This window comes from Chanos chanos, chromosome 3, assembly GCF_902362185.1.
Source record: "Chanos chanos chromosome 3, fChaCha1.1, whole genome shotgun sequence".
Classification (NCBI taxonomy): domain Eukaryota; kingdom Metazoa; phylum Chordata; class Actinopteri; order Gonorynchiformes; family Chanidae; genus Chanos; species Chanos chanos.
Window position 1 is genome coordinate 33,604,938 of NC_044497.1, and position 15,063 is coordinate 33,620,000.

Below are 15,063 nucleotides of genomic sequence, written 5' to 3' on the forward strand. Positions count from 1 at the left end.
TCAGGGATACCGCGGGGCTTGTATGTAGACGCAAAGCTTATTGGGTATGACAGCCAGTCAAACAAACAAAGAATTAATTGACTCTGATTAATTAATCAACTGAAAACGACATTTAGAGCAATACATATTCAGAGAGTTGGCTTATAAATTGACTTTGGCAAAATGTTTATTTTAGAAATGTACATTAGTCCCTTAGATTTATTGATAAATTGGTTTAAAATTCAGAATATGTCTCCCTGTAATCTCTGTCAAACAAAAACAAGTCAAAACATGTCACTTCTCGGTCTGTTTGGACGTGTCTGAAATTTGAATCAAGTGGGATCAGTTTGTTGTCTTTTATGTTTTCTATTCCTGCCTGTGTCTCCTTTGCCCTTGGCTATGGACCGGAGCTCTTGTCCTTACGAGGGCTTTTCCTGAGTAGTAGTAGCACAGCACTGGCTGGCATGAGTAACATGAGAATGCTATTAGCTTCAGCGAGGCCGGGCTGACAGAAGAGGGTTAATATAGCCGGTAAATGCAGGGCTGGCATTCCCACAGAACTCCTCAGACCCCGGATCTGCTCTGGAACAGCAGAGGAACGTTTTTGGCAGCCAAGTAAGAAAAATGTTTAATGAGCGTGGGGGTCCAGCTTACTCTCCTGATGTTAGCAACAGGACATGAACACACATACACGTTTAACACTTTGTGGATAAATACGATGGATTTCTTGACTGCTTTGAGAATTGATCAGCTTTTGTTTGAGATACAGCAGCGTGTGACTGACTTTGGCGTTGTTCAGTTTAGGATTGTACTGCAAGAGAATGTTCTTAGAGTCCACCAGCTGGTTTTGTTTGGTTAACTCACACCAGGGGTCCTCACACTTGTTTTGTGTGTGTCTGCATGCATGTTCATGTGTGTGTTAGAGTGTGTGTTTGTGTTTTGTTTGTGTTTGTGTGTGTGTGTGCGTGTCTGTGTGTTCATTTGCCTCAGCTGTGAATTCTCCTGCTAGCTTGAGGCAGAGACTGGGTCTATCTTTCCCAATCCATGATACAGCTGTCTCTGCAGAAACAAATACCAGACTCCCAATAATCTCCCAGCTTCCCAGATGGGGTTTTATCTCTCTATATAACTTAGAGTTCAGCTCTTTTTGTGTTTATCTGTTTGATAACATAATTTTTTAATAAATTAAACCTTTACAATAAATAAAACACACCCCATTTCTAGTACAATATCTCATATGTGTGTATTAAAGTACAATATTGAAAATGAATCATCTACAGTAAAAAGACCAAATTGTGCTTGGATGAGATCTCTCATTCTCGGAGTCCAGATGAGTCAGACGTCTGTTTTTGGCCGTTGACTTTGCACTGACACACTCCATAAACATCTGGACACACACACACACACACACACGTGCTTTAACAGCCTGAGCCTCTCATTGACTGAGACTTTGGAGCTGAGCTTGTTGTTTTAATAAACAACTGACTTGTGCTTAGAGATATGTTGTAAAGGGAGAGTGAAAAAGTCCAGTTTGTCTTTAGACTGTGAACAGCAGGATTCATGTTGAATTACCGTGAGCTCATTACTTGGATTTGGGGAGTTAAAGGCCAAATGAAACACAGAGCCAAACAAGAACCAGACTGAAGTTGTATATGATTTTGTGTGTGTGTACGAGTGTATGTCTCCGTAGTGTGTCTCTGTGTTTCGTTCTCTGTTGATATACGTGTGTGTGTGTAGGCCTGTATTGACGTGTGCATTAGTATGTGTGTATGTGTGAGTGTTAGCGTAGGTGTCTGGTCTGTCAGTGTGTGGGGTCATTCTAATGTTATTTTGACTGAACAAACGTGTCACAGGGTGTTCCCTCTTTTCACTCTCCAGGGAAAGGGTGGAAGGCTAGCTTTAGCTTTGCCTGACTGCAAATGCATATAAACACACCCACACAAACTTCAACAAGCACACATTTTTAGTGGCTCTAAATGAGCTCCAGTACCAATGGGCAGAGAAAACAGGATGTGGGCACATGGTGACATTCTTTAGATGGTGAAGAAAAGAGTCCAGTTTGGACTCAACAATCTCCCAGATTAGCCTGTGTACTCTTACTTCATTGTCACACATGGGTAGTGTGTGTACTTTCAGCTCATTGCATTTGTGTCTTGAGCATCATGCTTTATTTTTTTTTTTATAATGATTTAAGAAGTTTGGTGTTTAGCTTTGTCCCTGAAGGACAAACGTAAACAAATCCACAGGGTCAACGTTCACGTCACTGCCCTAGTTACTTGATCACCAAACACCACACACACACACACACACACTCTCACACACACACACACACACACACACACACACACACACACTCTCTTGCACACACACACACACACACACACACACACACACACACAGACTCTCCTTCTCTGTCTCACACCCTCACACATACTCCACACACACATTTATACCAGCCACTCCAGTGTGTGTGTGTGTGTGTGGGGAGTCCAGGATTATCTCCTAAAATGGGAGGACTCACTCAGAGCTGTGAGTGTGTGGAAAAGAATGATAGCACATGCACTGTGTATCTGCACACGGACATCACGGTGAAAGAGGGACCGTAAGAGGCACATGCACTGTGTATCTGCACGTGGACATCTCGCTAAAAGAGGGACCGTAAGAGGCACATTCACACGTTTACCAGCGGGTACCAGGACAAGGGCGTTTTACTGTGTGAGTGTTTCTGTCTCTGTGGGAGAGTGGACTTTCTCGCTCTCTCTCTCTCTCTCTCGCTCTCTCTCTCTCGCTCTCATTGAAGGATTTCACCAGAATCATAAAATGGGAATTTCATTTCTCAGAACCAGGCACAGTGCTGTGTGTGTGTGTGTGTGTATTTGTGTTTCTGCCTATCTGGTATCCTGTTTCAAGCTTGCCACTCATTCTGATGGGAATTCTCCATGTGGCATAACTAGCCTTGTAAAGCTGTCTGCTTGAGAGAGAGAGAGAGAGAGAGAGAGAGAGAGAGAGAGAGAGCAGCAAAGAGCGAAACAAGTACAAGTAACAGATGTCTCCAGTGAAATGTCAGCTGCTTACACACTTGAGATGGAATTTTGTAAGTGAAATTCTATGGAATTGGTAAGCTTCTTTTTCTCTTTCAGTTTGGTTTCCAACTCCCTCTTTCTTTCCCTCTCTGTCCTTCTCTCTCTTTTTCTCTCCAGTCTAAAAACAATAACAGATCTGTTCTTGCGCCGGCTGTGTGGGCGGATTCTCGCTAGCCTGGGTAGATATCTCCTGTCATTCGCAGCCTCTGACTCTCCTCTCCTCCCCTCTCCTTCTCTCTCACTCCCTTCGTTCTGTTTGTTTCAGAGAGTTCTCAGGACTCTAGCTCCGGCGTTCCAGAGCAGTTTACTGGTCTGCTGCACGGCTCGTCTCCGGTCATCGACTGTCGCGAGGAGGCCTTCCGACTTCCCGCCGGAGCATTGTCCAATCAGACTCCGACCGCTGCATCCGCTCAGCCCCCTTCAGCGGCCGCCATGGCAACTGTCATTCCCGACTGTGACCCCAAAGCAATATATGCAACAGTGAATAAGGAGCCGCGTAATTCGCCGACGCCGACGTCGCTGCCCGTCGGTAGGATGCGTCCGCCGGGCGACTTGAAACTGGCCCGCAGCCTCTCCAAGTCCGACTCGGACCTGCTCGTGTCTCCGCCCAGCGAGGAGGAAGCGGGGCTCAGCAGCCGCAGCGAATCCGTGTCTAACTGCAGCGGCAGCAAGAGGAGGCTGGAGAAATCACCGTCTTTCACCTCTGAATGGGACGAGGTAAGAGCGCCATCTGTGGGCTGGGGCAGAAGTGATCTGATTGGTTTAGGCTCAGAGATCTAACATATTCAGAACTGAGACACATGGTCAAGAGCAGAAAACCCCCTGTTCTGTGGACAAGCACGTTGTCTTTCATCCCTGATTACCTGGCAAGTCATAGGAGAGCATTTGGCTGTTTTTGATTGACTGAATCAGTTGTGTTGTAGGAGGCTGGAGTAAAGGCCTGCATAAACTGGTCTTCAATGCTGATGTTCAAATCAGTTTAAGACTAACTATAACTTGATAATGCTGATTAACTGTAACCTATATAATTGCAAGACGAGTACAAACTGAATGTGTAGATGTGGACTTACAGCAGTTCCTCTGAATACAGCATGACACATCTTAGAGTCAGTCATCTTCAGCAGAGAGAGTTGACTTGTGTTCTGTGTGCTTGAATGCTGATTGTGTCCAGAACAGATTTTTTTGAGAGTATGGGTAAAGTGAGAGAGTATTAGAAGAAATCTAATGTGAGGGAAATAGGCAGAACTTGTTGCAGTTTTCTCCTTCCTGTACATGACTCATGACACGGTTGCTGTGGCAGACTTTGAACTGAACCCACCTTGGAAGCGTAGAAATTGAGAGATTGGACTAACACACACACTTTCCATCAGACTCAATCTTACAGGGTTACTGAGTGTACTGTTCATTGGTAACTCAAGACACCATTGCAGAAGTCTGTTGCTTTCTAACAAACAGCAGAGAAAAGGTATTCTGTGGCTATTTGCACTGTCCACAAATGCACACACATAAAGACAGTGCCATGAATGTTTGGTTTGACTTGTCATTTTTCCTTTGAAGAGTGTTGTATGTCACTTGGCATGAAAAGCCACAGTTTTGTAAGATAGTGGTTATTGAAAAATGAATGCGCTGTTCAGTGTAGATTCCTTGAAAATATACAGAATCCCTTGTATCGTTCTGCGATAACCAGTATTTGTAAATATTCTGTGCTCTCTAAAGTGCCAACCCATTTTAAAATGTATTTTGAGTGCTCTGCCTCTCCGCCTGGCACGGAGAGATGGCCAAGCCCTCACGTCAGCGACTTTAACCCCAAAGTGTCAGTCATTTTAAATAATCCTCTAAATTGTCCACTTTTGCCTTGACAGGCGTAAAACTGTCCCAGAGGCACACTCGACGGGAATGGGACATTCTTTATCTTCTCTTAATTTTCGGAGAGGGAAGCTGAAAAGTGTGATGGGAGAAATTAAAGTCTTTTGATCCTTTAAAAGCCGCCCTGTCTGTTTCACTCTAAGGTCTGTGTGGACACAATACAATGATTCAGTGCCATCGACTGAACTCTTCACTGATCCACTCGACAGAGCCTGGGTTGGACTCATAGTCATTGTGTGTAGCTGTGTTGAGATGACTGCATGTTCAAATGCTATGTGTATTTATTCTCAGTGCATTCTCAGCACTCTTTAGTCTGTTTTCATCAGTACTGCTGAGCTTTCCACAGTTTAATGAACCCTTTCTAAAACCACTGAATGTCCCTTTGTGTCCTTTGAGGAGGTGATATCCGTGATTCTTTTGTTGAATAATGTATGTTTAATTGAACTCTCTTAGTTTGAAAAGGGTTTAGCCATTTGGTTAGGTTTTTCTGGCATGCTGTGTGCTTTAGTGACCGCGTACACTAAACCTTGAGGAAGAATGTCTTAATCTTACCAAACTGTGTGGAATGTGTTATTGCCAGTGAGGGGCAGGTGAGGGTCTGTTTTAAAACTTTCGTATGAAAATCGTACCTTAAAGTTTAATAAAGGGAATGGGTTTGCTTAGCTTTGCAATTAATACACATGCTCATACACAGTTTTATAGTTTTAGCTTAGTAAGATTGGTAGCATATGGTGTTAGTTTAACAACAGTCGTACTGTGTGGTATAAGTTTGGAGTCAGCTGTGCTGTGTGTTATAAGTTTAGAGTCAGCTGTACTGTGTGGTATAAGTTTAGAGACAGTCGTACTGTGTGGTGTAAGTTTAGAGTCAGTCGTACTGTGTGGTATAAGTTTAGAGACAGCTGTACTGTGTGGTGTAAGTTTAGAGTCAGTCGTACTGTGTGGTATAAGTTTAGAGACAGTCGTACTGTGTGGTATAAGTTTAGAGACAGCTGTACTGTGTGGTGTAAGTTTAGAGACAGCTGTACTGTGTGGTGTAAGTTTAGAGACAGTCGTACTGTGTGGTGTAAGTTTAGAGACAGCTGTACTGTGTGGTATAAGTTTAGAGACAGCTGTACTGTGTGGTATAAGTTTAGAGTCAGTCGTACTGTGTGGTATAAGTTTAGAGACAGCTGTACTGTGTGGTATAAGTTTAGAGACAGCCGTACTGTGTGGTGTAAGTTTAGAGTCAGCTGTACTGTGTGGTGTAAGTTTAGAGACAGCTGTACTGTGTGGTATAAGTTTAGAGACAGTCGTACTGTGTGGTGTAAGTTTAGAGTCAGCTGGACTGTGTGTTATAAGTTTAGAGTCAGCTGGACTGTGTGGTATAAGTTTAGAGACAGCTGTACTGTGTGGTATAAGTTTAGAAACAGTCGTACTGTGTGGTGTAAGTTTAGAGTCAGCTGGACTGTGTGTTATAAGTTTAGAGTCAGCTGGACTGTGTGTTATAAGTTTAGAGTCAGCTGGACTGTGTGGTATAAGTTTAGAGTCAGTCGTACTGTGTGGTATAAGTTTAGAACAGTCATATTGAGAGGAATTAGCTTAGAAACGGTGTAGTGCATCTTATAAGTATAGAAACAGTCATAATTGGAAGTATTAGTTTAGAAACAGCTGTACAGTGTGGTAAAAGTTTAGAAACAGCGTAGTGCATTGTGTAAGTTTAGAAACAGTCATTTTGAGAGGTATTAGTTTAGAAACAGTTGTACTGTGTAGTATGGGTCTAGAAACAGTCACACCGAGTGGTATTAGTTTAAAAACAGTTGTACTCTGATGTAAGTTTAGCAACAGTTGTACTGAGTGGTGTTAGTTTAGAAACAGTGTTGTGCATTGTATAAGTTTAGAAACGTCATATTGAGTGGTATTGGTTTAGAAACAGTGTAGTGCGTTGTGTAAGTTTAGAAACAGTCACACTGAGTGGTATTAGTTGAGAAACTGTTGTACTCTGTGGCATTAGTGTAGAAACAGTCATATTGAGTGGCATTAGTTTAGAAACAGTCGTACTGGGTGGTATAGGTTTAGAAACAGCTTTATTGTCAGTCGAATCCTCTTCTTCTTAGCTCTGACTCTGAGTCTGGCTTGGCTGGATTAGTTCTTAAACTCACAGGCAGTGTTTAAGACATAGCCTGCCATCCTCTCCTTTCTGCCCTCTTTTTCTCTCTCTCTTCTGTCAGCTCACTCTCTCAGCGACCATCTTGTTGGTCACGGCTGGCTGCTTTTGGACACTCCACTGGGCTGTGTGACAGGGAGTGGGCGATGGCTCCCAAAACGCCTAGAATACATTCTCATTGTGTCTGACACACACACACACACACACACACACACAGCTTTTCTCATTTCCACACAAGGAGAATTTGACTTGCATGAGTTTCTTGTAGGACTTTTGTGTGTGTGTATGTGTGTGTTTTTGTGTGTGTGTGAGAGAAAAAGAGAAAGTGTGTGCGTGTGTGCGTGTTTTCCCTTATAGAAACAAAGGCAACTCATGCTAAAGCAAGGCGCTTCCAGTCTCATAGTCTCAGGATTAGACTGAACGTGAAAATCCAGGGAGTACTTTGTGTAACAGAGAGAGTGTGTGTGTGTGTGTGTGTGCTTTTGAAAGAGAGAGTAGAAAGAGTGAGTGAGAGAGATGAGAAAGACTCAGAGAAGGAGAGACATAGGCACAGCCAGAGAGAGATAAAGGAGGGAAATCCAAATCCTCTCTCCATTTATCCATCCATCCATTCTGCACCCCTTCTCAAGCCTCATGGCTGGCCCCAGACCTGCTTTTGTGAGTACCTCTTTCTCTCCTTATACACCTCAGTTTTTATTAAGAATGCATTTCCACTGAGCTTAAACCCACCGTAGTCTCATTTAAAAAGACGCAGCGTCGGAAGTTAATGTTCAGACATCACAGGAGATCACCCGCGACTTTCTGTGTTTTGTTTTGTTTTGTTTCGTTTCATGTTTTAGCTTTTAGTCGCTGGTTCTGGTACAGTTGGGTCAGTGATAAGCAACCGTGCAACCATTCGCACATGCTCACACCTCTTTCAGTTGACGCACGTCTCCAGAAACCTCTGGAAGTTTTTTTTTTTTTTTTTTCTTTCTCATATTTGTTTCGATCCAGGCTGGAGCGCAGTCCATGAGGAATTCTTTTCCGCAGGGTTAAGACCAGCTTCTCTGTGTTTGTAGGCTTGAAGTTACAATACGTATGTAAAAGCAACAGAGTAAATAAGAAAGAGAGGAGGTGAACTTCTCCGTTTAAAGTTAGATTTTTCTCACCTGGCCCTCCGACACTCACCACTTGGGGCACTGTTTGGATTGTGTCATTAAGGAGAATGTGGGAACTTACAAGTGTGTCTCAACGCAAAATCTGTGTGGGCGCTCCAGTGAAACTGAGCTCTTCTTAAGCCAAGGCATCTATCTGGACCTCTAATTTTGCCCATGGTCTTCCAACAGTATGTCTCTGAAGAGTAGTTGCTAGGAGTCAAGATTATCCTGGAGTCAGCGGGCTTGTGTTGAGTTGCTCTCAGGGAATTGTTGGATGAAATTTTGGATTAGGCTAATTGAAGAATGTTAGATATTTGCAGTTCCAGTTGGCGGGCTTTTGGATGTTGAAATATGATTATTTCACAACTGTTTTCTCAGTGCTTCTATGTCTTACATTTGTGTGTTGGTGTTTCGGGTTTTAGTGGTGTGTAGTTGTTTGTGCTGAAATGGTGTGTGAGTATTGGACTTTTTCGGCCGTGTGTTTTAATTAGGATGTGTCTGCTTTAGTTCTCCTGGCTCTGACTCCACTGGGAGTGTTTTGTCGTTGGTGTGTGTGTGTGTGTGAATACACTCCCAGGCTCCGTCCAGAGTGTTGACGCCTTTTCTTGGCATGCTGTCTGACTCTGCCACCCTCTCGTCTCTGAAACGCCAGGCTTACCAGCTGGCCCTGCCAAATGCTGTTACCCACCCTAAATACCACAGCTTTTGTACCTCATTATACTGTCATCTCGCCCCCCCATGGTCCGGCTCCCCTTCAGCTGTTGACCTTTGGCTTGCCCGTAACCTCTGAACTTTAGCTATTGTGTACGGTTGATTGCCATGGAGAGTTTCTCACAATGAGGAGCGTCTGAATCTATTAGCGAAGGAGGTTGCTTTTTTTTTTTTTCTGCTCCTCTTTGTTCCATTTGTCTTTCATTCTCTCTTTCTCTTTTTTCCTTGCACTCTTACCATCATCAGTAATATAGCCCAGGCTTGAGCCTCTGACTGACTTATAAGAATGAACATAAGAGCATTATTTTTGATGTTTGTGTGTTTGCCCTCAGGATCACAAGGACAGGCTATGGTAATGTTTTATTGGCTTTATTGTGTGTCTGTGTGTCAGTGTTTGTTGGTATCCATTAAATTCCTCTCCGATGGTCAGGACTCTAATATGATTCTCTAATAACGTTTCCATGTTGTATGAGAGCTGCCCTTGTCTCAAGGTTGCAGTGTGTGCAGGGTTAGAAAGGCTTGTTCTTGTGTGTGTGTGTGTGTGTGTGTGTGTGGGCATGCGTGCGAGCACACTTTTGTAGATCTCTGAAAACGAGCTGTCCAGGGTTTAACTATCTGGGTGATGTCATTAATTATGTATTTCCTGTTGAATCCCTGTTTTGAAAATAGTGCGTGTTGATTTCATCATTCCAAAAACCACACGCGTGCACACACTCAAGTCTCTCTGTCACGTGTCTCCTGAATAAATACAGGCCCCTACGTTCAGCACGGCACTGTGACTCAGAGATGATTACGGCTTTGATATGATGTGTCCTCTCTGAAAAGCATGGAAAACATAGATACTTAGACATACCCTACTCTCAAATTATGCTTATGAGATGGAATAAATCTTTTAAATTAATGTCACAATTGCAGTTTGAATTACCATATGTTCCAGAGTGTGGAAATGCTCTTTCCTTTTCTTGTCTTTTCTTTTTTAACAATCCGTTGATGTAGTCATCAGCTTGTAACAACATTACCAATTCATCAGCTGATTTTTCATATCGGTTTTGCACAGGCAAATGATTTGACCCTCAGTGTCTGTAGAGCGTGACATATTTTTATTGTGTTATTGTGGTGTCTTGTCAGGTGATAACTCTAAAACCCATTTAGCAGAGCGAGCAGGTGATAAATGCACTGTCATCCCACGGCTAGAGACCTGAGAGCCACGTGTCTCTGTGTGTTTATCAGGCAGCCGAGTCATATTGACAGAACTCTCTCTGTCTCTGTACATTTCCCCATCATTAGGGTGAACTAATGGTTCTCTGGAGGGTTTTTAGCAGCATGTGGAGATGTGAGGTCTTAACCCGAGGACTGTTATTGTTGACTGGTTACTGTTGAGACGTATTGTGATGTACGGTTATTATTATCCTCCCAACCAATTCGTCTCATGACATTCATGCGTAGTGCTGTTAATGAAAGGCGCCATGCCGGAGTTATTTTACTATGGCAGTATTATGGCTGTTAAGATAAAAGCAAACACACTGTAAACTGTTGATACATTTTAATCATTTATAACAGCACTGTTGTCATTTTTTTAAAAAAGGCAAACACAACATACAGTGTTGGTACATTTTAAATTTTTTGTTTTAATTGGACAAAAGTCAAGATGATTTGGTGTATGTGTATATATAGAGAGAGAGAGAGAGAGAGAGAGAGAGAGAGAGAGAGAGAGAGAGAGAGAGAGAGAGAGAGAGAGAGAGAGAGAGAGAGAGAGAGAGAGAGAGAGAGAGAGAGAGAGAGGGGTAACTATCTCCCCATGCCATTTCTTGATGTCAGACGTTTCATTTAGTGTCACAGATAAGTTGTAACTCTCTCTCTCTCTTTTCAGTAGATTTGTATTAAAATGCATGTGACTGATGTGTCATACAGTGTAGCTGAGAATCCGAGACCTGTTCGCTCTCTCTGTCACATCAGTGTGTGGTGACCACAACACTTCAGAACCCAGAGGGTCATGACACACATTTAAGTATAATCAGGAAGCTAGTCCTGGTTCAGCTGATTACAGACTTTAATGAGACGTTAATGATGTGGTAGCTCAAAAAATAAATAAATAAATAAAACGTGTAGAACTTGAGTTCTCTCTTGCAGTTTTCCTAAATGGGGACATTTCTAAAGTTATGTACTGTATTATTTATTCAGTTAATAATTTTAGCCCACAGCCGAAAGGCTGGTGGGTGGTTTCATTAAACTAAATCATTGCTGCGAGAAGCTTTTCTGTTGCCGAGAGCGATAGCCGTGATTACTTCATCACTGAGGCTCCACAGACTGTGCTCGTTATCACCAAGACACTCAGCTATTCTTCTTGAACATTCGCAGACAAAGAGCTTAAAACGAAGCTCTCTTCCCTCTGAAGTCTTCAGGTCATTGTTAAAGTGGCTCAGGCTGCAGCTCTGACTCCACTAGATTTGCTTTCCAAAGAGAAAATGGCTCTTTCTTGGAAGCCTTTGATAGTGACAAGGAGGAACAGCTACACCTCAGCAGTTTCTCCAGTGTGCTACTTGACACACCCAGTGCTGGAGTCTCACTCTTAATCCTGAGTGAGCTTGTGTGTGATGACTGTAGTAAAAAATGACTGGAAAGAACTGTAGGCCTAATTATTTAGCAGAATTGACCCCAGCTCTATATGGGGGATGTTAAGGTACTACAATACTTGTGGCACTGTGCAAATTTGTCCCAGACCATTGAGAGTCTCTCAGTTGTTCACAACCATCAGACCAAACCTTTCCTCTCATGGAGTTGTGACATGAACTGTGTTAACTCATACCATGATGGCAAAATGTCACTGAATTTACTTCATAGCTGCACTGCAGAATCATTTGTAGCAGTATAGTATATGTTTCTCTTCAGTCTTCATCAATAAAACCGCTTTAACAAGAACTAGCTGTGGCTACTGAGGAATTAGGAAGACTGTCAGATCTGCTTTCTGACCATGTTTTTTAGGAGGTTGTTCTTTTCTTCCACTCCTCCATCTTTTTTGAGGGAGAGAGTGATTAGTTTTCATGTGGCATCCTGATCTCAGGAGGGGCTTGTGTTGATGGATGCTGTTCATGGATGGAAGTCAGCACTACAGGAGGGTTGAGCAGACCACTGAAAAAGGGAAAAGAATAAGAAGAAAAGGATGTAAACTTTTGAAGAACCTCTCCCTATCGTCCAGATGGTACGGTCTGACCTCCGCTCATTAGTGTGGGCAGCTTACAGAGTGTACCATTAGCCCAGGGGAAAAGTGAGGGGGCTGTGATGATCTATATGTGTGTATCAAAGCGGAGCAGTAGAAGAGCAGTACCTCCCTCTCTTTGTGTCTGCCTGTACAATGAAAAAAAAAAAGCCTCCCTTTGGAAGCCTCCATGCTTCCATATTTAATACCAGCAAATCCAATTTCAGCCAGTCACTTCATCAGACAGTGTGTGGCTTTGTCAAGGTGATCATTAAAATTGTATGTATGTTGTAGGCAGATTCCATGTTGTGAAGTTTTTTGCTCTGATATATTTGGCATAAGAAATCCTCAGACAGGCCACTAATGACTCACACTGTCCCCGCTGTGTTGTTGGTACAGCAGGTTCTGAATCCTCAATGGAAGTACTCTGTAATGGAAGATAAAAAAGCCTGATCATTTCAGTAGGATCAAAAGCCGTTCTTCTCTCCTCTCTCCTTCTGTTTATGCTTTAGTGGGGGGAAAAAAATCCCTGACAACTAATCAGGATTAAGAGTGGAGAAGGAGACAGACTTACTTCAAAGGGTGAACATCTTAGGGTATTGCAAATGGTATTGGTAGATATAACACAGTATGGCAAACCCCTGCCAGGAGAGTGTTTTATTCATTTTGTTTAACTTTTTGGTAAAGTTTTCACTGATGAGAGTGGACATCAGCCTCTCCTCACCAGCGGTAAAGACTCTTATCTGCAATAAATGTTATTTGTAACAAATTGGATTCTTATCTTCAGAATCGAATTTGTTGCATTTCAAAGGACCTCTGGAGAAATGTTGGCTTAAATTGATGTTTGAAAGGAAATTAAAGATTGAATTAAAAAACGATTCTCTTCCAGCGGAGACAGACCCGTCCCGGTACCAAAGCTCGGAGATCGCAGTCCACTGAAAGTGTAAGAAGTTGCTTTAGCCTCCTCTGCCCCGTACACTCCTCCTGTCTGCTGCTGTGCTGAATGGGCTGCTAACAGTGGATTTTCACTATGGGAGTACACTGGGTTTGGCTATGGGGATTGCTTCTTCGGGATGTTCTGTGGGGTTTTCATTGGTGGAAGTAGAGTGGGTTCAGCTGTAGGGGTTACTGGATTGGATCTTTTGAAGGGTTCTCACCGACCTAGTAAAGGGAAGGTGACTACAGGGATTTCTAAGAGGAGGTGATGGTTCTTTTCTCCTTTTTCCTTTCCTTTTGGTTCTTGGTAAATTCTTAGAGACTTAGCCCTCCATATCCCTCCCCTTACTGATATACTAATGGGTCACCTCACCATTGACACACCAGTCACAGACACTGCCCCAATAGTCTGGCCCCACGTCCCATAGATCAGCACCCATAAACCATGCCGAGAAGTGCACCATGGGACAGTTTGTCCACTGAGAGACCTTGCTAATCAACCAGCCAGTAACACCCTTTACATTTTTTTTTTTCCGCTTTTTCACACGATCCATGATTTCATCTTCGTTTTTTGTCAATGTGTCGAACAGCAGTTGGCAGGAGGAAGTAGACCGTGTAAAGTGGAGAGATCATGACATCATTAATTAAAAGAATTTGGAGGTAGCTTATCTTTTATGCCAAGTCATCCTCCTGTGAGGTTACATAAGTGTCTCTCTCCCCCATGTGCCGTGACCTGAAGTCTGCCCCATCTGACAGTAATGTAAGACATTGCACTCAGAACTAACATAATTAGGAATTGTGTCCCTCTCTTGGAGTCTGCATTTGAACTCCCACATTGATATTCCTGTTCTTTTGTCAGAAATGTGTTTTTATGATCTCACTGTTTCCTGTGTGTTTGTGAGAAGAAAGAAAACCACTGAAGACTCCCAATAACCTTTTAACTCTTCTCCACAGAACCTGCTCTACTTTATCTGCTTTGATCTTGGTTTCATTCCTCTCTGTTTCGAACCAGTTCTTTACTGAAAATGAAGTACTACACCAAAGAGTTTGTCACAAAAATCCACAGCGACAGCATCCTCAATATACTCACTTTCTTATTACCTCTTCTCCTCTTGAATTCTCAGAGAGTCTTAAAAATATCTCAATAAATCATTTTTTAAACAAAGAGATTTGTGACATAACTGATCTGGCTATTATGATTGGTAGAGAGCTTTGGCCTTTTCAACCATGAGTGCTCCTTCTCCTGTTCTAAGTATTGTTTAATGTCTGGGATAGGCCTCTCACAGCACCCCTCTGGACTGGGAGGAGTCATTGTTCTAGTTACTGTAAAGAGAACTGTACCTACTGCCCTCTGCCTGCTGTTTAACAAGTGTGTCTGACTGTGTGGGTGTGTGTGAAGAGGGGTGTTTTCCGTGCATGTTTACTTGGGATTATTTGTAATTCAGATTGTTGTATCTATATGTACTTGTATAAATACAAAACAAAGCAAAAGATTCACCTCAACTCAGTTTAAAGAATTGCTTTTTGTTATTATTATTTATTCCTCCTTGTTGTTGACAGTCTTTGCCTTAGGGTGATATATCTGTTTACTGGTAAAGTTCTCAGTTTTAAAAAAGAGATTAATCTGCACATGTTTAAGCTTCTGGTGGTGAGAATTCATGACAGGCTGAAATTAACCAAAATGTTGAAATGTTGCTTATTGTGAAATACTATCTGTGTAGATATTATAAATGTTGTTTTAGATTCTTAGAGCAAGTATTTCCAAAAAGAACAACTAGTAACTACAGTAAAGGGTGTACAGAAACCAGCAGTGGGTACAACAGCCAGCAGTCACGCAAAATGTTGGACAGTAGTCAAGTGTTGGAGGCCAGAGACATGTTTTACAGATTTGCACAGACCACAGCTTGTAGTGCACAGTTTTATCTTGTGAGAAGTGATTAGATCTCCCATGTTTCTGTCTGTCTGCCTTCCCTCAACCCATCACTCTCTCTCCCTTTTGTGGTCAGATTGAGA

General features: G+C 42.6%; 1 protein-coding gene across 1 annotated transcript in view; it reads left to right on the plus strand.

Moving 5' to 3' along the window:
• anks1aa (ankyrin repeat and sterile alpha motif domain containing 1Aa) overlaps nt 1–15,063 on the plus strand; it is a 67,520-nt gene that overhangs the window by 26,161 nt on the left and 26,296 nt on the right. Inside the window, exons 14-15 of the mRNA XM_030767455.1 lie at nt 3,328–3,779; nt 15,057–15,063. The exon at nt 15,057–15,063 is cut by the window's right edge and continues 63 nt beyond it. Of these exons, the coding sequence (XP_030623315.1) occupies nt 3,328–3,779; nt 15,057–15,063 (459 nt within the window). The remainder of the gene's footprint in view (nt 1–3,327; nt 3,780–15,056) is intronic.